Here is a 21,783-nt window from a genome sequence, read left to right as displayed (position 1 = left end):
TTAAGGTCACAATACAATTATTAGTGGTTATGGTGTTAAACATGCAATAGACGACAATGATTAGTACTTATATACAGTGTCAGTAAATATACAGGGTTATGGTACCGTGCACTATAATACAGCAACACACTATTAACACTCTCGCTAGACGGCTGAGCTCGCGCTATCTAACAAGATATACACTTTACTAAACAATCTTTATCACATTTACAATTCCCAACTAAACTATTGGCCAGTACCTTGAATGGACTACCAAAAACTATCTACATACGTTTTGATTAGCCACACTGCCCAAGCACCACATATAGCGAGCTAGAGGACCGAATTTACACAGACGCCTCTTAGTCGATTACTATCAAAAATCTAGTGGGTTCCAAATTTACACGCCTTCCCACTTAGCCAAGATAGGTTGAGAGCTAGTGAACCGAATTTACACAGACGCCGCTTAGTCTCCCGGTCCCTCCGACCTAGCGAACAAAATATACACCCTAGAACGCTAGTCTAGACAAGACACCGGTGTCCGGCTAGGGCTATTTACACCAGAGCCCCGCCTGACTAACAAAATCAAACGGTTTGACTAAAGAGCGTTCGATCGAGCGGTGCGCCTTCGCTCCTTCCCTCCGACAGAGGGGGCAGATTCCATACACAATTCAAACCCCTGATGGGCCTACCGCACAATCGGTATACCCCTAGTGGGTCTGCCGTCTAAAACAGCAGTTGTCTTACCTCCTCGTTCCTGAACCTGAGTTCACACTCATCGACGGGGACACCCCAGCACTTCTTACGTAGAGGCCGATGATCTCCTGGACAACAGACCAGTGGCGCCGAGACGAAGGGAGGTCCACGCAGAAGTTCAGGGGTGCAGCCGTAGAGAACGTGGGCAAAGATAGACCGTCTCACGCCTCTGCCTCTCAGCTACCGTTGAACGATGAGCTTCCCGGCCAATGCACCAAATGATACCGGAGAAACTGACGGAAGCGAAGCACAGAGAGATGGACACAGGTTTCTTCAGGAAGGAAGAGATTCTTTATTGGATCACCGATCGGGACTCAGAGGGACTAACGTCACCAAAATACAACAAGTTCTGAGCCCCGGACAATAGTGCAGGCTCCTTATATAGGCACATAACTCCTCCCATATTATGCTCCACCCGCACATTCTCTTGACCAATCAATACAAATAAGAATTAACTTCCTGCTTGACCGCATGGCCTGTCCAGCACAATGGAGGAGGGGAATACTACATCCTGTATTCTTGCACATGCTCCGTACACTACTGATCGTATCTTGCCTCGTGCAACCAACTGATCGATACGTCAGCATATGCACGTACACATGCCACGTGGTAATCTCGGCCTACTAAATTTATTTTTACCGAGATTCCACCACACTATGTTTATAAAAAAAAGGGTTAATCCTAGAGGGACCTGGCACCCAGACCACCTCATTAAGCTGAAGTGGTCTGGGTGCTGGGTGCCTAGAGTGGTCCTTTAACACAGGCTGCTGGTTTCACCTCAGTGAAGAGCGGTCAAGATAACTCACTCTGTTTTGATAGTGAATTATGCATTTTACTTTTCGTGAATATATGTAATAATTTTGCAGTAGTCTGCTTTAGCAATGACCTTATTTCAGCGCACGCATTTCTGACTGACTGATTAATCAATTTGAATGTAATTTTACCTTTGTGTTTAACTGCTTTGCAGAATTCAGCAATAAAAATCCCTATATGAAAGCTTTCTGCAGTTTCTCTATATTGACTTTCTTTCCACATTCCTTTCTAACACTTTCATCATTAGTATTGACAACCTATACTTAATTAAAACTTTAGCAATAGTCATTACTAATCAGATATAATGCTATAGAATGTCGATATCAATGAAAGTATCAGTAGTTCTGATATTTGCTAGCCTTGGCAACCTATTGGCTGCTACAGTTTTCACTTAATACACAAAGCCTGCGGAAGGGTTAATAAAAAGCTACAAAATACCAGGATATCTCTAAATCTACTAACAACACACTAAACAAGGACTAAATCCCCACCAACAATGTCCAAATGATCCATTACTGACTTAATTAACTATTCTAGTGCTGCAGCAGAATACGGCTTCACGTTTTGAGATACAAAGCTTAAAATTAGCTAAACCTTTTAAATGAATCTACATGCATATAGACTGTAAGCTCGTTTGAGCAGGGTCCTCTTCAACATATCGTCTCTGTAAGTTTTCTTGTAATTGTCCTATTTATAGTTAAATACCCACTCTAATAATATTGTAAAGCGCTACGGAATCTGTTGGCGCTATATAAATAGCGATAATAATAATATTAATAAAAAAATAATACATATAATTATTTATGATTTTATGAAAGGCTTGGGAAATTCCCTACACATAAAATTAAGAAAAACTGTTTGTGTAGGCGCTTCAAGAAAGCGTAAAGTGAAATATTAATACAGTCATGATACAGAGGGTGTAGGACAAGGAGTCCACCTTTTCTTACACCCTTTGTTTAATACACTATACACATAGACTATACATGCATAGGAGGGAGTCACGTGATTCAAAAGTCATGTGACCGTCCCAGCAATCTGTGTTAAACGGGCTCTGTCACAATCACTCAGTATGAGCCGTGCTTCACATATTCCTGCTACCATAACCACTTCACACAGCTGAAGTGGTGATGGTGGTTGGAGTAAGTTCTGCAGCCTGAAGGAAAGATGGCGGCTCGGGCTTCGCTGGCAGTGACGTCATAACCCTGCATGCCCCGCGCTGCCCGGAAGGCTGCGCTGTTGACAATATGGCCGGGCTGGGAGCTGCGGATGGAGGAAGGAGGAAGTGTCATTCATGTTAGAGCTGCCGGGTGTCTCTGTACTCTCGGAGCCCAGAGCCCGGTGTCCCCGGCGTCCCGTGCCCGAGAGGAGGGGAGCCGGGGCGCCCAGCATGCGCTGAGAGAGCCGGCAGAGCCCGGGAGCAGGCGGCGCCATGTCCTTCTTCCGCAGGAAAGGTAACTTCAGCCGCCGGAGACACGGAGACCGGGCGGCCAGGGCTCCATCCGGCTCGGGGAGGGGGAGCAGGGCTGACCGGCTGCATGTCCAGGACAGGCCCGCCGTGACAGCTAACAGGGAATGGTCACTATACCAGGGGGAGGGAGGCCAAATAGTGACAGCTAGGGGAAAGGAGGGAGTGCATTAGTCTTCAACACTAGGGAAAGGGACCGCAAGGGCGATAGATAATGTGTGGAACGTGACAGCTAGACAGAGAATTGGGAGGTAATAGTAGGTCAGGAATGGGATGTGACCGCTAGGGAAAGAATAAGGCCTGGAATATGACAGCTAGATTGAGGTTTAGAGCTGGGAGGTAATAACCCCTGGGTCAGGAATGGGATGTGACAGCTAGAGAGAGGGTCAGGCCTGGGATGTGACAGCTAGATAGAGGTTAAGAGCTGGGAGGTAATAACTCTTAGGTCAGGAATGTGACAGCTAGAGAGAGGTCAAGGCCTGGGATGTGACAGCTAGAGAGAGAGAGGGTCAGGCCTGGGATGTGACAGCTAGAGAGAGAGAGGGTCAGGGCTGGGATGTGACAGCTAGAGAGAGAGAGGGTCAGGGCTGGGATGTGACAGCTAGAGAGAGAGAGGGTCAGGGCTGGGATGTGACAGCTAGAGAGAGAGAGGGTCAGGGCTGGGATGTGACAGCTAGAGAGAGAGAGGGTCAGGCCTGGGATGTGACAGCTAGAGAGAGAGAGGGTCAGGCCTGGGATGTGACAGCTAGAGAGAGAGAGGGTCAGGCCTGGGATGTGACAGCTAGAGAGAGAGAGGGGGTCAGGCCTGGGATGTGACAGCTAGAGAGAGAGAGAGGGTCAGGCCTGGGATGTGACAGCTAGAGAGAGAGAGAGGGTCAGGCCTGGGATGTGACAGCTAGAGAGAGAGAGAGGGTCAGGCCTGGGATGTGACAGCTAGAGAGAGAGAGAGGGTCAGGCCTGGGATGTGACAGCTAGAGAGAGAGAGAGAGGGTCAGGCCTGGGATGTGACAGCTAGAGAGAGAGAGGGTCAGGCCTGGGATGTGACAGCTAGAGAGAGAGAGGGTCAGGCCTGGGATGTGACAGCTAGAGAGAGAGGATCAGGCCTGGGATGTGACAGCTAGAGAGAGAGAGGATCAGGCCTGGGATGTGACAGCTAGAGAGAGAGAGGATCAGGCCTGGTATGTGACAGCTAGAGAGAGAGGGTCAGGCCTGGGATGTGACAGCTAGAGAGAGGGTCAGGCCTGGGATGTGACAGCTAGAGAGAGAGGGTCAGGCCTGGGATGTGACAGCTAGAGAGAGAGAGAGAGGGTCAGGCCTGGGATGTGACAGCTAGAGAGAGAGAGGGTCAGGCCTGGGATGTGACAGCTAGAGAGAGAGAGGGTCAGGCCTGGGATGTGACAGCTAGAGAGAGAGAGGGTCAGGCCTGGGATGTGACAGCTAGAGAGAGAGGGTCAGGCCTAGGATGTGACAGCTAGAGAGAGAGGGTCAGGCCTAGGATGTGACAGCTAGAGAGAGAGGGTCAGGCCTAGGATGTGACAGCTAGAGAGAGAGGGTCAGGCCTGGGATGTGACAGCTAGAGAGAGAGGGTCAGGCCTGGGATGTGACAGCTAGAGAGAGAGGATCAGGCCTGGGATGTGACAGCTAGAGAGAGAGGATCAGGCCTGGGATGTGACAGCTAGAGAGAGAGGATCAGGCCTGGGATGTGACAGCTAGAGAGGGGGTCATGCCTGGGATGTGACAGCTAGAGAGAGGGGGTCAGGCCTGGGATGTGACAGCTAGAGAGAGAGGGTCAGGCCTGGGATGTGACAGCTAGAGAGAGAGGGTCAGGCCTGGCATGTGACAGCTAGAGAGAGAGGGTCAGGCCTGGGATGTGACAGCTAGAGAGAGAGGGTCAGGCCTGGGATGTGACAGCTAGAGAGAGAGGGTCAGGCCTGGGATGTGACAGCTAGAGAGAGAGGGTCAGGCCTGGGATGTGACAGCTAGAGAGAGAGGGTCAGGCCTGGGATGTGACAGCTAGAGAGAGAGGGTCAGGCCTGGGATGTGACAGCTTGAGAGAGGGACATGCTTGAACAAGTGTAAAGATAATAAGAACATTAGACTTAGAGTAAGACAGGAAGAACGTACGAGTGAATGGGACATTCAAGCTATTTTATCAAGACAAGTTTAATCTACAATATAAACAATGCAAAAAGGGTGGGCATTAGATGTGACAAAGATAGAGAAAGTGTAGTGATGTGAGTGGTAGACAGAGAGAATTTAGCCTGGGATATGATGAGTAATGGCAAGGAATTTAGCCTGAGATGTGGCAGGAAAAGGAGGGGGGATTTAGCCTGGGATGTGACGGGTAGATGGGGGTTACTAAACCTGCAAAGTGACAGTGCTGCTTTAAGTCCCTCTAAGTAAACGAGTGCCTAAAAGGTGTCTTCGCCAGGTGTTTTAGAACTACAACTTCAATAATGCCTTGGCATTCTAAAGGCTGCAAAGAATCCTTGGAGTTGTAGTTCTACAAAATTGTGAGGATCTACCTTTTGGTCATCCATGTTCTATGTGATGTAGAGGGACAGACTGGAGCCCTGGCACAGTAAAAAAACAAAACAAAAAGAATCCTCCATAAAATAAGTAAATCAAACCCCTTTTAAGAAGAAGTTAAAGTTAAGAAACACAGATAACTATCTATATGCATGAATATTGCAAAATTATTTTCCTTTATGTAGTATCTTGGGTATACATCTCTGCTGTATTATTTTTGCATGTCAACTGTAAAACCGAAATTTTTTTCCTCATCTGGAGATCTAACTTCTCAGGATGTTAGGAATCTGGTTTCTGTTAGCGGAAAAACATGTTACTGTGTAAAGCAAACATTTATTCTACATAGGAAAAATCTGAATCTGTAACCAAATGTTTGTTCCAGCCATATCACACCTCCTGAACAGCAATAGTTAATTTACCAAAAATGGTAAAACTCATGCTGTAGAATGTTTTAGAAGATTGAACTTAAAGCATCACTCCATGCCCTCATGGCAAGTTAGGTGTGATGTTTAGTTTAGGATACATTTGGTTATGCTGTTTTACCTTTGCTTTTCCAATATAATACTGTTGTACATAATGTTATGTTTTAGGTTTCACAGAGCTGTTATACATTGTACAGCAGTAAGCCACTAATTGAATTCCTTGCTGTGCTTGTAAATCGATGCTTATGGAATAAGCCTTGAAATTCTATAGAACAGTGGTTCCCAAACTAGTCCTCATGGCCCACCAACAGTTCAGGATTTATGTATTTCTCTGTTTTATTCCAATGGGGATACTAACAAAACCTGGACTGTTGGTGGGTCTTGAGGACTGGTCTGGGAAACGCTGCTATGGAACATTAGTTACTCTAAGTGCCATAACATTTTCAGCTTTCTGAAAAGAAACCACTAAGTTTAGGGTTTCTTCCAGTCCTGAGATATTTTGTGTTTTATTGGTGTGTTGATTTACCTATGGCTTTTGACATTTCACTGGGCTGCGAACAAGAGTTCTAGGATGTCTATATCAATTTTATTCAAATTTTTTAAAATCCATCAGCAAATTGTACTCATGACTTCTTATGTAATGGAATTGGTTTTGTGGGACTATTGCCTAACCTGTCTTATGTCAGCCCTAAAGCTCTGCCACGTTCTGGGGTCATTGCATATTTTGCAAAGATCCTCGATGGTGTCATCGTCGCTTGGAGTGTGGTAGAGATAAGCTCTACTTATCTGAGTCTGCCCCTTCCTACGGGGGACTACCATCTTCATTTGTCAGCTTCTGGCGCATCATTCGTAAGGAGCCCACATCAGTGCTGTACTCTTGCATATGATCGAGAGTGCAAAATTAATGTATGTGGAGGATTCAGTGAAATTACGGGAACTTCCATATATATTGTCTCTCAATGAGCCATTGCCGTATTCACTAACAATGGTTGGGGGAAGTGATAAAACCTGCCGGTAGTTCCGCCTTTTGTCAAGGTAGAGATTTGCTCTAAGCCAAAGTATGATTTCTTTTGATTGTGTTGGGGGTGGGACACGATAGGTCCCCCTCTTTGTTGTTTAGGTTCCCCATTCGCCACTCAAGGGTGGTGGCCTGGGGGGGGGGGGCAAAAAATACACATGCCAGTCAGAAGTTATGTTTTCAAGGTAAATGCAAAAAATACGCATGCCAGTCAGAAGTTATGTTTTCAAGAATGTGTGTGTGTAGTGGATGCAGTGATAGTATTTGATTAGTGGATGCAGTGATAGTATTTGATTAGTGAATGCAGTGTGTGTGTTTTTGTGTAGTGGATGCAGTGTGTGTCTTTATGTAGTGTGTGTGTGTGTCTATGTGTGTGTGTATAATGAATTCAGTGTGTATAGTGAATGCAGTGTTTAAGCCTTTTGGTAGATAGCTCCCCGATACCGTGGGAATTAGGGAGCTAAGATGCAGCCGTGGCACAAATAGGATCGGAGTTTCATTCATTCAAATGAAATTATGATCCGAACAAGGTCCCGAATTGCGTCCTAACTTGAATGAACAAACTGTTCTCATTCTGTTAGGAAGAAATTCGGTAGCTTCGCCGGCGTTCTGTCTAAATGATAGGATGTTCAGGAATACTGACAGGAAGCATCGCAAGATCACGCATCAAAGGTGAGAAGTGTGGGGAAAATTGCTTTGATCACCGGAAACAAAGCACACTTTGCTCATCCGCTGGTCAAGCGTAGGAAACCTCCATAAGACAAAATAGTCCTTACTTTGTCTTATGTTTTAAAGAAAACTAGAGCAGACAAGAAGAAATGAGGGAGAGAAGAGGAATCGGTTAAAGAAAGGTAAGTTCGGCATGACAGTGCCGCTTTAAGTGAAGTTTCATTATGGTTTGTTGAGAGTTCATTTCAGATCCTTCACATTATGGATATTTGTAACAAATGCAGGAGTGTCAAGGTGAGTTGTATTTTATTTTTTTAATGCATTTTATTTTTGCCTACATTTTCATGCAACATCTCTGTAATTCATTAAAAAGAAAAATTGATCCCCTTACATTTTTTTTTATATATATATATACGCATTTCTATAGTTTAATATCCATTTAAAAGCCATAAGTATTTTCGCATTATAGTGTTGTTGAAAACCATAGATCTAAAAACTGATTAAACATTTGTAAAAATATATCAGTGTCTCTTACTTTACATTTTTAGTGTATTGTATTTCCTTAGTTTTAGAAGAATAGTAGAAACTTCTGTGTAAGTTGTACTCAAATGCAATGACAACATGAACTGATCTCAATACTTAAATCTTTCAACCTCAGGCCTCTGCTTAATCATCACATGCTGTCAGCTATTTATAGATACGAAAATCTCTGTATGCCATTGTATCACTGGCTGATGCATGCAAAACACTACACATACAGACTCCAGGCACCATGACCACTTCAAATTACTGAAGTATGCATGGGGCTTGGAGTAGCCTTTAAGAACCACTGATGGTCTATGCCAGGGTTGCTAAAAAGGTACATCCACAGATGTTTTAGTGCTACATGATGCATTGTAGGAGTTGTAGATCTTCAGAACCTGGGGGGTTACTTGTTGGGCTCCTGATGTTTAAAGACTTCTTATTGAGCTGTATTGGGAAGTCTGTGATTGGACAGCCAGAGAAAGTCTGGGCGGGATAAGAGTTGAGGGCTTGGAAAGGCTGCAGACAAGAGAATTGCTGTTTTTAGATATAGCTCCGAAGAAAAAATGCATGCAAGTTTTCTATTGAGGTATATCTACTATACCATTATTTTTTATACATTTATTTTGTATTTGGGCAGTAGAGTGTTCCGTTAATATGCATTCTCTCCCATACCTTATATTGTACATTAAAAACTTGTGACGTGTGGTAATATCTCTCTAGATATATACTCTCAACAAAGTAAGAAAAGGTAAAATGAAGTGGAGCACTATAGCTCACAGTGTAGTGAATCCACTCACCTAATTGAAGAATTGGTACCCAGATCTTTATTTTTGAGGGGAGTGGCAAACGTCAACAGGCCCAGATGCTTTTAACCCCGTTAAGGACGGAGGCAATTGTACACGTTCTAATCAAAACAAAGCCTGAAATTTGCACTATAAATCCGTTCAACTATAATTCACCTCTTTCATATTATGTGCACCAACACTTATCATTTTGTTCAGGAGAAACAGACCTTTAATTTCACATAAAATATTCATATATGAAACCATTTAATATGAATAAAAATCTAAAATAATTTGAATAATTAAGAAATGTTATTTTTCATGTTCTGCATGAACTGTGAATTTCATAATACTGTTGGTTTTTGCTGTAATTAAATACACATATTTGTGTTTTGCAATGTCTCACGAGAACAAAATTACCCCCCATGTACAAGTTTTATGGGATTTTGGAAATGTACAGGGATAAAGATAGGACTTTCCCCATTTACGGTTTTTACACAATAACATTTGCCAGATTGGTTTGCCTTTGAGACCATATGGCAGCCCAGGAAGGAAAATTACCCACATCATAGCATACCATTTGAAAAAGTAGGCAACCCAGGGTATTCAATACGGAGTATGTCCAGTCCTTTTTTAGTAGCCACTTAATCACAAACACTGACTAAAGGTAGAGTTCATTTGGATTTCTTTTGCATTTTTTACGAATAAATTGCCATTTCACAAACACTGGCTGAAGGTAGTGTTCATTTTAATTTCTTTTGCACTTTTCACAAATGAACTGCCCTTTCACCGATGATATCATCAGCATTATATGTTTTTATTGCTCCTAAACACTATTTGTGTTCAGTAATGTCTCACAAGTACAACAGTACCCACCATCAAGGGTCAAGTCCTGGGGAATAAAGTGTGGGAACTCACCCATGCACACACTTACAGGTGTACACTCACAGACACACATACACAAATGATTATTTTTTTATTAAAAAATGTCCAGCCAGCCTCCTTACCTGAAGAGCTTGTGTGGACCTGTCCTTGGGGTCCAGTGGGGCGGGCGCCTGTCTCCATGTCAGACGCGGCGAGGGAGCTGTGTTGTCTCTCCTCTCCCTCGCAGCACGGCTGTATACTGATGCAGGGAGCTGGAATATGACGTCATATTCCGGCTCCCGGCATCAGCAAACGACGTCCCATTCCGGCTCCCGGCATTACTCTGCGGCGCGGCGAAGGAGCTGGGTTCTCCCTTGCCGGTGGGGAGTGAGAGTACCACTAAGGGGGGGGGGGGGAGGAGAAAGAGGACCACGCCGCAGAGTGATGTTGGGAGCCGGAATGGGACGTCGTATCACAAATCAGCGCTCCCTCGCCGCCCGCCTGGACTTCAACTGGCCGCCTGCTCTGAGGCTAACAATGGATTTGCCTGGGAATTTGGAAAGTGCTGCTCAAGGCAAATGCCTTATTTGCCTCGCGGCAAATACAGCGCTGCCCATAGGCTGTAAGCGCTACCAGCAGACAAACAGATTTTTTTTTAATTTTATTTTTAAATCTGGGCCCCTATGCAAGCATGTATGGTTTTTATTATTTTTAGTAAGTTGTAAACTTTACAATAAAACATTTGTCATTCTTATCTATTATGTGGTTTTCACTATTGTTCAGTTAATAGATTTTATATGCTTTAACCACACCTAAGCAGATGTTTGTGTTTAAGCTGCAAATCATAGATATGAACACGTCCGATCACTGTATGGCAGGTGCAGGTACTAACGTGATTGCTAATACAAATCTTGGATGCATGTAGTTGTGGCTTGAACTTTTTAATCTGAGCATTTATGGCTTGTGAAAACTGAGTGATAGAAGTCATTTTATATTGTCTCATAGCAGTGGTGAAAAATATTTTAAGTATATACACAGAAAAACCTACAACCTCACCCTCAGTGTCAGCTGTGGAATGAATACACTTATCTTACATAGTTTCATTATGTACAGCCCTGCCCCCTCCCCCTCAAGGGAATATTGCTGATTGATCTACAAAAATAAATATAATTGCATAGTGTAATACAGTTAAAATAAATGTAAACACTGCACAACATTTTGTGAGTGCATTTCTAGTTGTGCAATGCTTAAAGGGACACTATAATCACCAAAAGTCTGTGTACAGATCATGCGCCTGCAGTCTCACTGCTCAATTCTCTGCCATTTAGGAGTTAAATCGATTTTTTTTTTTTTTATTTTTTTTTTTATTTAAATGAACCATAGTCACACCTCCCTGCATGAAACTTACACAGATTTCCCAAACACTTCCTGTAAAGAGTCATCTAATGTTTACATTTCCTCTAGTGCAATTTCTGTTTAACCCCTTAAGACCGGAGGGCGTACTATTACGCCCTTTTTAAAGCGGCTCTAAACGCCGCAGGGCATAATTGTACGCCCTCCGGTTTTTTGTTACTTACCCGGTCGCCGGCGATCCCACGCCGGCGATCGCGGTTGGGGGGACTCCCATGGAGCCCCCCGCGGCACCTCCGTCCTCTTCAGCCCCCCCCGGGCCATGTGAGAGTGAGGTCCTTGCGAGGACCTCACAATCACATGGCTGGGATAGCTGGCTGCAGCAATGCCAGCAGGGGGACTAACTGTAATGACAGTCCCCCTGCTGGCTGGAAATCAAATTAAAATAAGTGTAAAAAAAATAAATATATATACTTAGATCATATATATAATGTGTGTGTATGTATACACGTAGACTGATACTGATTAAATATATATATCATTATTGTTATATATATATATATGTTATATATATATATATATATATATATATATATATATATATATATATAATATAAAAAATAAATATGTAAATACGTAAAAAATTTAAATAAAAAAATAATTAAAAATAAAATATTAAAAAATGTATAGATGTTTTATTTCGTTCTAACTGTATTGTGATATTAATATATATATATATATATATATATATATATATATATATATATATATATATATACACAAATGTATATCAAAATACACGTAGAACGAAATAATATATATATCTATATAAATATATATATATATATACATACACACACACACACAAGTGGAAGCTTGGCACTCTCCTCCAAAGATAATTAATTGTGTCTCATATGCCTGGGTGCAAATTGCTGGCGTCAAATATATAAACAAATAAATGAAAAATTAAAATGCACTCACAGGTCTTTGTGTTAGTAGAAAAATTGGTGCTTTATTTGTTCATCAATGGTGTACAAAAATCAATCGACGTTTCGACCCTGCCGGGTCTTTTTCATCTTGCTTATATTCGGGTCGGCTTATACTCGAGTACATACGGTATTCCTAAAAATTGAGGAAGTTTCTCTATAATGCCCAATAGAGCAAATTACACCAGAAAGGTTCTCTCTCTTTTAAAAGGGTTAAAGCAACCCTTCAACTCCAGCACATATGAACTGGATCACAGCTGACCTCATCCAAATGTACCAGTTTCGGGATTCTTTGTGGTCAAAGTTCAAGCGTACTGGCTCTATGAATGATCACTGTGCGAATAGACAATGGCGAAATATATGCACAAAACAAACAAAATTGGCCAAGGCCCAATATTTCTGTGAAAATCTGAACAATAACCTAAAAACTTTTGGAAAGTCATAAATAAATTAGAAACTCCCCCAATCCACTCCCAACCCTCCACTGTCAAAGTGGATAACCAAACCCTGCAACTTCCCTTAGATGTAGCAAATGCCTTTAACAATTATTTTGTCAGATGCTCCACTGCCCTGATTGCCAGCTAATAAATGGCACGCATCCTGAAACTACAAATGTGGATCAGGCCCCACGAAATTTGCAAAGGCCCAATATAGACAAGTTTAATTTTAGACCTGTACCTGTTAGTGTCATTGAAAAACATCTTAATAATCTAAAAATGAAAAACCAGTCCGGACCTGACCAAATCCCAGCAATGCTGTTGAAGCTCAGTGCGCCGGCAATTGCTAAACCTGTCGCAACTCTAACGAATCCTTTGTGTCTGGATACTTACCCAAACTTTGCAAGACTGCGAGAGTAGTGCCTATCCATAAAAGCGGTGACACTACTTTGGTTTCTAACTCGCCCAATATCATTGCTCCCAGTATTGTCAAAAATCTTAGAAAAATGTGTCCATACGCAACTATGTGAGTATTACCTACAATCAAACTATCTGACCCCTGATCAATCGGGCTTTCGCCATAATCACTCCACTACAACTGCTCTTAAAAGTTTGCAATAACATCCAAACTGGCATGGGACAAGGAGACCTAACTGGAGCTATTTTCCTTGATTTTGCGAAGGCTTTTGACACAGTAGACCACGACATTCTACTGAATAAACTCAAAAACTCCGGTATTGATGATTGTTCGCTAACCTGGTTTCGATCGTATGTATCGTATAGCTCGCAATATGTGTCCATTTCTGACAGCGACTCCCTCCCTCTCCCAGTCATGTGTGGTGTTCCCCAAGGTTCAATCCTTGGCCCCCTCCTATTTACATTATTTATAAATGATCTGCCTAATGTCTGCAAATGTACACATGTATGCAGACAACGCTGTAATCAATGCCAGCAAATCAGAGCTACCGCAGCTTGAGGCTGTGCTCCAAGACCAGTTTACAGAGGTAGAAAAGTGGATCGCAAAAAACAAACTCTTCCTAAACACTGACAAAACTGTCACAATGATCTTTGGAACAGTACCTAAATTACACAATTCCCACCTATCCATCAAAACTAATTCAAATAGCACACTGACCGCAGTCCACTCTTTCAAATACTTGGGTATGATGTTAGACCCCAATCTATCTTTTGGCCTCCACATAGAAAAACATGCTTGTAAACTTTATACAAAACTAGGTGCCCTGTACAGAAACAAATCCTGCCTAAGCCCTACAGTAAAGGAAAAGATTGTACAGCAAATGCTTATGGGGATGTTGTATATGAACCTGCACCGCAATCCCACATTAATAAACTCAATACATTGTATAGCTCTTTCCTGCGATTTGTGCTACAATGTAATTACAGGACCCACCATTGTGACATGCTAAAAGAACTAAACTGGCTGTCCCTGGAATCCAGACAAAAAATGCTCTCCACTGCTGTTCTCACCTCCCATAACCTCTGATCCTGTGCCAGCACTTTATTTAGTCTACCTCAATACAAAAAGAAAGCGGCCCGATCCTCCTTCTCCTACAGAGTGCCGCAATTGTGGAACGACCTCCCACACACTTTAAAATCTTCCACAAGCCTAGAGTCCTTTAAGAGATCCCTCTCTACATGCCTCAAAACAGAATGCACGTGTCATGGTTGATTATATATTTCCTACCTGTTCTATGTTAAATTTTATATATATATTGTGTATTAATATTGTTTTTGTTTTGAATATTTTTATTGGTTTCACAACATATATGCAGTTAGCAATTTTGTTTGTGATAAAACAGTTATCCGCCCACGCAGGGGCGTATGCTTTCTTATACAATCAGGTTTGCATTGTGTCGCCTGCGCAGAGGCATTGTTATCAATATGTACTGCTGGGCACTGGTGAAAAATAAATAAAAAAATAAATAAAAAGGTGAGTGAGTAGGAAGTCCCTAGGTATAGTAATAACAACAAAATAACAAGCGCCCTCCTATATCGTAAGGCGAAAGACCAGATAGTGTGAGGGCAGGTATGCTAAACTAACTGTCACAGGTAAACTAACCGCTACAGCTAAGGTATACACAACATTTGCTGGGTGTAACATGGAGGCATGTTAGTGGTACACATTAGGCACAGTCAGATGAGCGTAACCTCGGCAGTGAGTCTCAATGTGTGAGTGTGTACGACATACTGGTAGGCTCATGCGCCAGTCATCTGGCCAGCCTGCACCTCCTGGTCGAGGGCTGATGTGTCTACCGTATGGCAGCCTCAGCCGATGCCCCGCTTGTGTTGGCGTGCTATAGCTGAGGCGGGCGGCAGGTCGAAGTCCCTTCTTGTGGAGCAAGGTGACTGTCCTAAAGAGGCAATTCCCTGTGTGAAGGTGCCTTGTTGGTGTATCTGATGATAGGGGGTGTTCAGCCCTCCTGTGTGGATTGCCGTCCGGCCTTGGCGTTCCCCACCTGATATGTGGTTGCTATTCTGCCTGGTATAACCGTGCTCTCGGTTTTTCCGTTGGCGGCGGTGTGGGCCTCGCCGCTTGATATGAGTCACCACTGGGCGCCGAGCTGCATGTCCGCCACCGGAGGCATTGTTATCAGTGCATATGTGTTATAGCATAGTTTTCCTTGTTTATTTGTCTGCTTTTGTACCTCAGTATGACCTGTATTGTATGGTGGATGCAATTGAGCCGACTTGTGTGGCCCTGTTGGCTTCTGCCTTATGCATATTCGCTTTTGCGCCAGTCGCTCTTGTCTTTTTGCTGATACTTTGTAGCGTAACTAGACCTAGTTTGCATGTGACTGTGTGTTGCTCATGTCTTGCTTCTTTGCTAGTGGCATTTGATTTGTTGGCCGTCTGGCTGTGCCTCTGCTGTGGGGTTAATATTGTTTTTGTATTTTATTGTATCATAATGTATCAATGCAATGTTTTGTGGACCCAGGACACACTTGAAAACAAGAGAAAACTCAAGGTATCTTTCCTGGTAAAATATTTTATAAATAAATAAGTCCTTTGGCTCCTACAAGTTGCTTTCATGCTTTGTATGAGAGTCTGGGTGCAGCATTTGTAACTTAAATCGTGTTTCTTTTAGATAAACTACACATATCAAAATGTTTAAATTTGACCTGGTTTCCGGTGTGAAAAAAAATCGTTGTTTAAATATGTATTTTCTTTTTCTTTTTCTTTTTTTTTTTTTCTTACTGTGATCATTGGGTTTCTCTACGGTATTTGTTTTGTTGTCTTTTATGGTTGAACTGGTTAATGATGAATGCAGTGAGGGATCAATATTAAATTTCAATGTCGCACTGTAACTTAAACAGGAACCCATTGTTCATGTTACAATATCTCCTTTCTAAAAGAATTTGTTGAAGGTAGTCATAACGTTGAATTGTGCATCATTAAGACATTAATACCACGCACAAGACCATGCCCGCATGCTTAATTTAGCATCAAAGAAATGTAGGTTAAGTTCCAGACGGCTGACAGTTCACAGTTCTGGGTGATTAGCACATATTTGTAATGTAAAAGGTTAAATGTTAGACTTTGCTATAATCACAAACTGATCCCTAAAGATCTTCTACTTGCAAACGTTATCCTGCTTATTTAGCATTTACAACAGTGCAGTCATTAAATTACAGGCATATTCCATTTTAGAACTTGCTCCTAAGAGAAGAATTGTTATAACTACATAATCATTACTGGTCCTTAAAGGAACACTCCAAGCATCAAGACCACTATAGCCGGCTGTAGTGGTTATGGTGTGAGGAGTGCCCTTGCCCTGTCCCATGGGAAGATGGAAAATTGTTTAGTACAGTTTGACAAATTATCTTGGTACTGCCAGAAGCTTATGGCTGCACCCTCTGTTTCTAGTCTTCTCCAGCACGGTGATCTAGATTGCTCTATAGGCCGAAGGTGGATCTTGCAGGACTATGCTCATTGGCTGAGAGTCTCAGATGAGTGCGTTTAGCCAGTGAGCATGGTCCTGCATCAGCTGTGCTTTACTTTACTGAGATGTTGAGACTCTCCTACTGGAGACGACCAGATGTAGATGAAGCTGGTGCCAGTGGGACCTGGGTAAGTTGAGATAGATATATAGATATATAGATATATAGATATATAGATATATATATATATATATATATATATATATATATATATAAAAGAAATCGCAGAAATACGGAAGTAAAATCTGACATACGTCAGCAGCCCTTCTAAATTTGATATTGACTCCCCCCCCCCCCCCCCAAGATCACTGCATATGCTGTCATGCTTGGATACTTCGGTCGTAATTCACTCATATGTTTGAGATATTTAAATACATTTTATTCAAGTAACTATAACAGCTGAACTGCTCATCAGAAAACTCTTTTTAAAACGTGTCCTGTAAAAAATCTATATAGTGTGTTCAGTCAACTAAATCTGGAGCCCATACGTCTTGCCGCCTGGCAGCTATATTGAGATACGTGACCCGTCTTGAAAAGTCTTTGTTTATAAAAACACATCTTTGCTTTCAACCTCTATACTTGCATTATTTGTTCATATGTAATATCTAGGATGTTGTTATGCTCGAGCACCTGCAGATAGATAGATAGATAGATATATATATCCCATTGTTTTTTCTTTTAATTATAAAAATGACAAAAAAAAACTGATATACATGTTTTTTTTGTTTTGTTTTTTATATTACAAAAAAATATATATTAGCTAACATAAATATGGTGCAAATACTGTTCTAAACATGTGGTCACGGTATGAGTCAATATGTAGGTATGATACGTGTCGTTTGGGAAATTGTAGCATATTGATGCATTTTCCTTATTTTGTAGGGAAAGCAAAAGATCCTGATAAGTCAGATGGAAAAACATTTAAAGGTAACATGATTTTAGTTTTCATAATTTGAATACTGTAAATTTTGAAAGTGTTTAATTTCTCAATACAATATACACAATAATATTAATTCTGAGAGATGGTTTAAAAAGTCAAACTTAATATTCTTACAATACTATTGCATGTGCCAAGTAAGATGCTTGCTTGGAGATATTTCTAGATACAGTAAACATGCAAACAGATTAGTTAATGCACAAACTGTAATCTAGGAGCATTTTAAAAAGGCTGATTTCTCTTGCAATCGTCAGTTTTCTAAAGGTTTTTTATGAGTGTTCCTATTAAGTGCATTTTTTTTTGTGTGGAGGAGGTAATGTTTATAAGATGCAAAGGGTTTTTTTTTTGTTTTGTTTTTTAACAAAAAGTAAAAAATATTCGAATGTAGAGATAAATACATGACATAAATAATAACTCTCACATGCACTTAAAGAGACTGTAACTACATCTCATCTGAAGTGATTAGAATGTCTGGAGTCCCCTAGCTTTGTCCTTCCATTCAGCATTAAACCGTTTTTTTAATGGTTTAATGCCAAGTATCTAAAAAGTGTGACACGTTAACCTTAGCGGCTGTGATTTGCTGAACGTAGAGACTGGACTGTGTTGTTGGCCTGGGACCCTTATCAACAAAGTTATTTGCTAAAGTGAGAATTTCTGAAAAACACAAAATTAGGTGCTCACTATATACTTGACGGCAGCAGTAAATCTTACAAGGATTCCCCAAAACTTTGTAGGAATAGACAGAAGAGAAATATAAAAAATAGATAACCGTGCCTTAGAACACAGAAGACAAATACAAAAAATAGATAACGCGCCTTAGAACACAGTAATATCTAAAAGTAAAGTCAAATATTAATCCTATGTATATACTTTTGTGAAGTCTATAAAGTTTTTGGCTGTTATACAGTGCATGGTATCAAAAGGAAAATGAAAGACCATAATAGTGCAGGTTGTCTTTAACTTTTTTTTTGCTATAGCAAAAACTCACTCACAATTTATAGAGCTACAAAGAGCTCTGCCGTGTAGGGCGTAGCCGCTACAATTGCTACAAATGTAGGGCGTAGACGCTACAATCGCTACAAACATTCCAATTTTTGTCTTCACATATTCAAAACAGAGATAAAGTCTACCACCACTGTAGCCGAAAAAATATATCCAGTGGCGACGATTGTAGCGTCTATGCCCTACACAGCAGAGCTCTTTGTAGCTCTATAAATTGTGAGTGAGTTTTGGCTATAGCACTCTACTTCACTGTGTTAGACATACTGCACTACTATTGTCTTTCTTTTTCCTTTTTCTTTGAGATACCATGCACTGTATAACAGCTAAAGACTTCATAGACTTTTAACAAAAGTATGTACACATGATTCATATTTGACTTCCCTTTTGGACATTACTGTGTTCTAAGGAGCGGTTATCTATTTTTTGTATTTGTCTAAAGTGAGAATTGTCAGGAGTATGATGTCAATTTCAGATTTGAGGCCAAAATGGCTAACCTAGAAATATACTCCCAGTAAGGTATGCTTTTAGTTTGGCAATTTTCACTTTACTGAATAACCCTGTTATTGTTAAACTGCTCAGAAAAGTTTTAAAACTGAATTCAGTGTCCTTTTAAGTTGTGTTGGTGCCAAGGATGTCCATTAAAGGCACACAAATTACCCAGAACACACTACTCCATGATCCAGTAACTTTCTGTGACACCTGGTTATCAATATGCAATTTCCTGCCTGGAATGGATCATTCAGTGAGAATAGTGTAGGCTTTTAGTGCTTCAAGTAATATTTCTGTTTTAGTTCTAGATCAGGCACCAGTACCGGTACATTCCCCAGCAAGAAGCCCGAAAAATAATGCCTTACTGGAGGCTGCTGGTCCAAGCCATGTGGCTATCAATGCCATCTCAGCCAATATGGATTCCTACTCTAGAAGCAGGACAGCTGCCCTCAAAAAGCAGCCAACCCACATGGAAGCTACTCATTTTGGTGACCTGGGTAAGTGTCAGTGGGCATGTTATTTATTTACATCAATTGAGTGATGCCTTAATGTTAGATATTTTTTTTTTTATGATTTTACAGGTATTTGCTTGTGTGTAGTTACATAAATCTTTTGTATATGTACACAGATATTAGAAATATGTAAACTTTTCCCTGTGAAGCCGGCTTCTGGCGAATGTTTATTGGTATTTTTTTTTTTTTTTTTTTCGGAGTATCTGCTTCTTTGCCTTTTTGTTTTAGTCTTACTGTTTCTAGGCCACCCTTAATGCTTGATCTGTAATTTGCAGATTTTAGAAACTCTGTGTTCTGTGTGAGACTCACAGCAAGTCAGATTGAATGTACTGTGCGAGACTTGCAGCTTTTAGGCCACAGTGATTGTTATGTCTGAGCCTTGCAGCTTTTAGGACGGCTAATTCTCAGTAATGGCATGTGATTTGGCTACATTCTTTTTCAGCCATTGTTTTGCTTAATCTGACTTTATAATGTTTGTCTGTTTTCTTGGAACATGTACATAGGACGGTCCTGTCTAAATTATGAGGCCCAGGAGTCCAAATCCAGCCTTTCAAAGACCCTGGAGGAAGTTCTACAAGATCATGTGGCCCTTCCATATTTTATCCAATTCATGGAGCTCCGTAGGATGGAACATTTGGTAAAATTTTGGCTGGAAGCAAAAAGTTTTAACACAACTACTTGGTCACGTATAAGAGCATACAGTTTAAACACTGTAAAGCAAAGCTCATTGGCAGAACCAGTATCTCCAGCTCCAAAACGACCAGACTTGTCTGCTACACCACCACCCCCTATGTCTAGTAATCCGCAGACCCATAACTACTCTGTAATACCACATCACACAACCAGGTTGAAAGGTTTGGATCCAAGTGAAAAACAAAGCGGTACTTCAAAACGGTTGCAGACTAAGCACCAGATAGCATGTACCCCATCTATTCAATTGGAACTGTGCACAGATCAAACTTTGTCCACTTACGAGCAGTCTTCCATGCATAATGCCTCAAAGAAGGAAAGCCCTCCACATGAAGGACTTGACATGTCACAAAAACTAATGAAGGGTAAGTTACCTGTTTGCAGCTTTAAAAACGTACACTTTTTCACTTGCCATTGGCTGCTGGATATTGATTTCTCACAAATGACATTTGCAGAGTCTTTATTAGGTCATTTTACATCCGGCCAGTCTATGGGGCGTTCTTCTGCTACATGTGGCATTTATTATGTGGAGCAGGAGCAATGTGGGCACCTGTCTCTCTGATCTCTTGCAGTTTAATTTGAATTATGTGATACTAGGAGTAGAGTGGGTTCTTGCATGGAGTCGGTCAGGTGGTGACGCAAGCATATTTTTATACAATTCTTTTTTTCTGCAAATAGTTTTATACACTATATATTGCCACCAAAGTGCAGAAGCACAGAGAGTTGCAATATCTACATGTGTGTAGGGCAACTGGCTCTGTATAAAGGGACTTGTTGAGGCATATGTGCCTCTATAACAATTCAAATAATATTTGTAAGTTGTTTGCACATTTAGGAGAGAAACCCAGTTGTCCCTTTTCTCTCCATTGGTGTCATCCTTTTCTAGTAGTTCTGAGTATTTCATAATGTGTCACAGAGCTTCACAGCAAGAAATCTTGCTTCATGTGTGTGTAAACGTCAGTAATGGCCAATTTTGTGTAGTTATGTAGTAATATAGGCTTAAGAAGTACATCAACTTCAGTCTTTTCACACATCGCTGAAGAATTTCCTACAGAATGGTAAAAAATTATTTGACGTCGACTAACCAGCTGTAATGAGAACACATGGTAGTAAAGGGGGGTTAAGAAATCCGCAAGGGAAACAGAAGGGATAAAGAAAGATACATAAGGAGAATCACACGATCCACTTGGAGAGTGTCAACCAACACACACAAAAATTACAATTCAGGTGTGTGTGTAAAAATGGACCATTACCAATCAATTTCTATATTATTATAGCTTTAAACCAATGTGCAATGCAGTTGCTATGAAAAAGAGCAGGAGTACCATCTCCAGGATGGGTTCTCCTGCTACTCTGTCCCTCAATTCATGACATATACCCTGTGCCATCGGTATAGCCCTGTATGATGGGAATTGATTGGTGTGAAGGATGACCATTTATTAAATGGATTTAAACAATTGCCAATGATTCTACTAGCACATTTTGTAGCTGAAATTGTCCGCTTAAAGTGGCTGACTGTCGCTTTGTTGGACACTTGATTTGTATGAGACAGCTGATCATGGTGTGTTCTGTAAGGTGCACTGATGCACAGTGGGCGTG

At 41.3% G+C, this 21,783-nt stretch overlaps 1 protein-coding gene across 1 annotated transcript in view; it reads left to right on the top strand.

Annotated features, from left to right (window-relative positions):
• The first annotated feature begins 2,750 nt into the window (after positions 1 to 2,750).
• Positions 2,751 to 21,783, top strand: part of AKAP10 (A-kinase anchoring protein 10) — a 36,172-nt gene continuing 17,139 nt past the window's right edge. The window contains exons 1-4 of the mRNA XM_063449293.1: positions 2,751 to 2,999; positions 17,437 to 17,481; positions 19,285 to 19,479; positions 19,998 to 20,549. Of these exons, the coding sequence (XP_063305363.1) occupies positions 2,978 to 2,999; positions 17,437 to 17,481; positions 19,285 to 19,479; positions 19,998 to 20,549 (814 nt within the window). The 5' untranslated portion in view covers positions 2,751 to 2,977. The remainder of the gene's footprint in view (positions 3,000 to 17,436; positions 17,482 to 19,284; positions 19,480 to 19,997; positions 20,550 to 21,783) is intronic.

Source organism: Pelobates fuscus, chromosome 1, assembly GCF_036172605.1.
Source record: "Pelobates fuscus isolate aPelFus1 chromosome 1, aPelFus1.pri, whole genome shotgun sequence".
Taxonomy (NCBI): Eukaryota; Metazoa; Chordata; class Amphibia; order Anura; family Pelobatidae; genus Pelobates; species Pelobates fuscus.
Note: the sequence above shows the minus strand (reverse complement) of the source record. Positions and strands in the feature narration are given on the sequence as shown.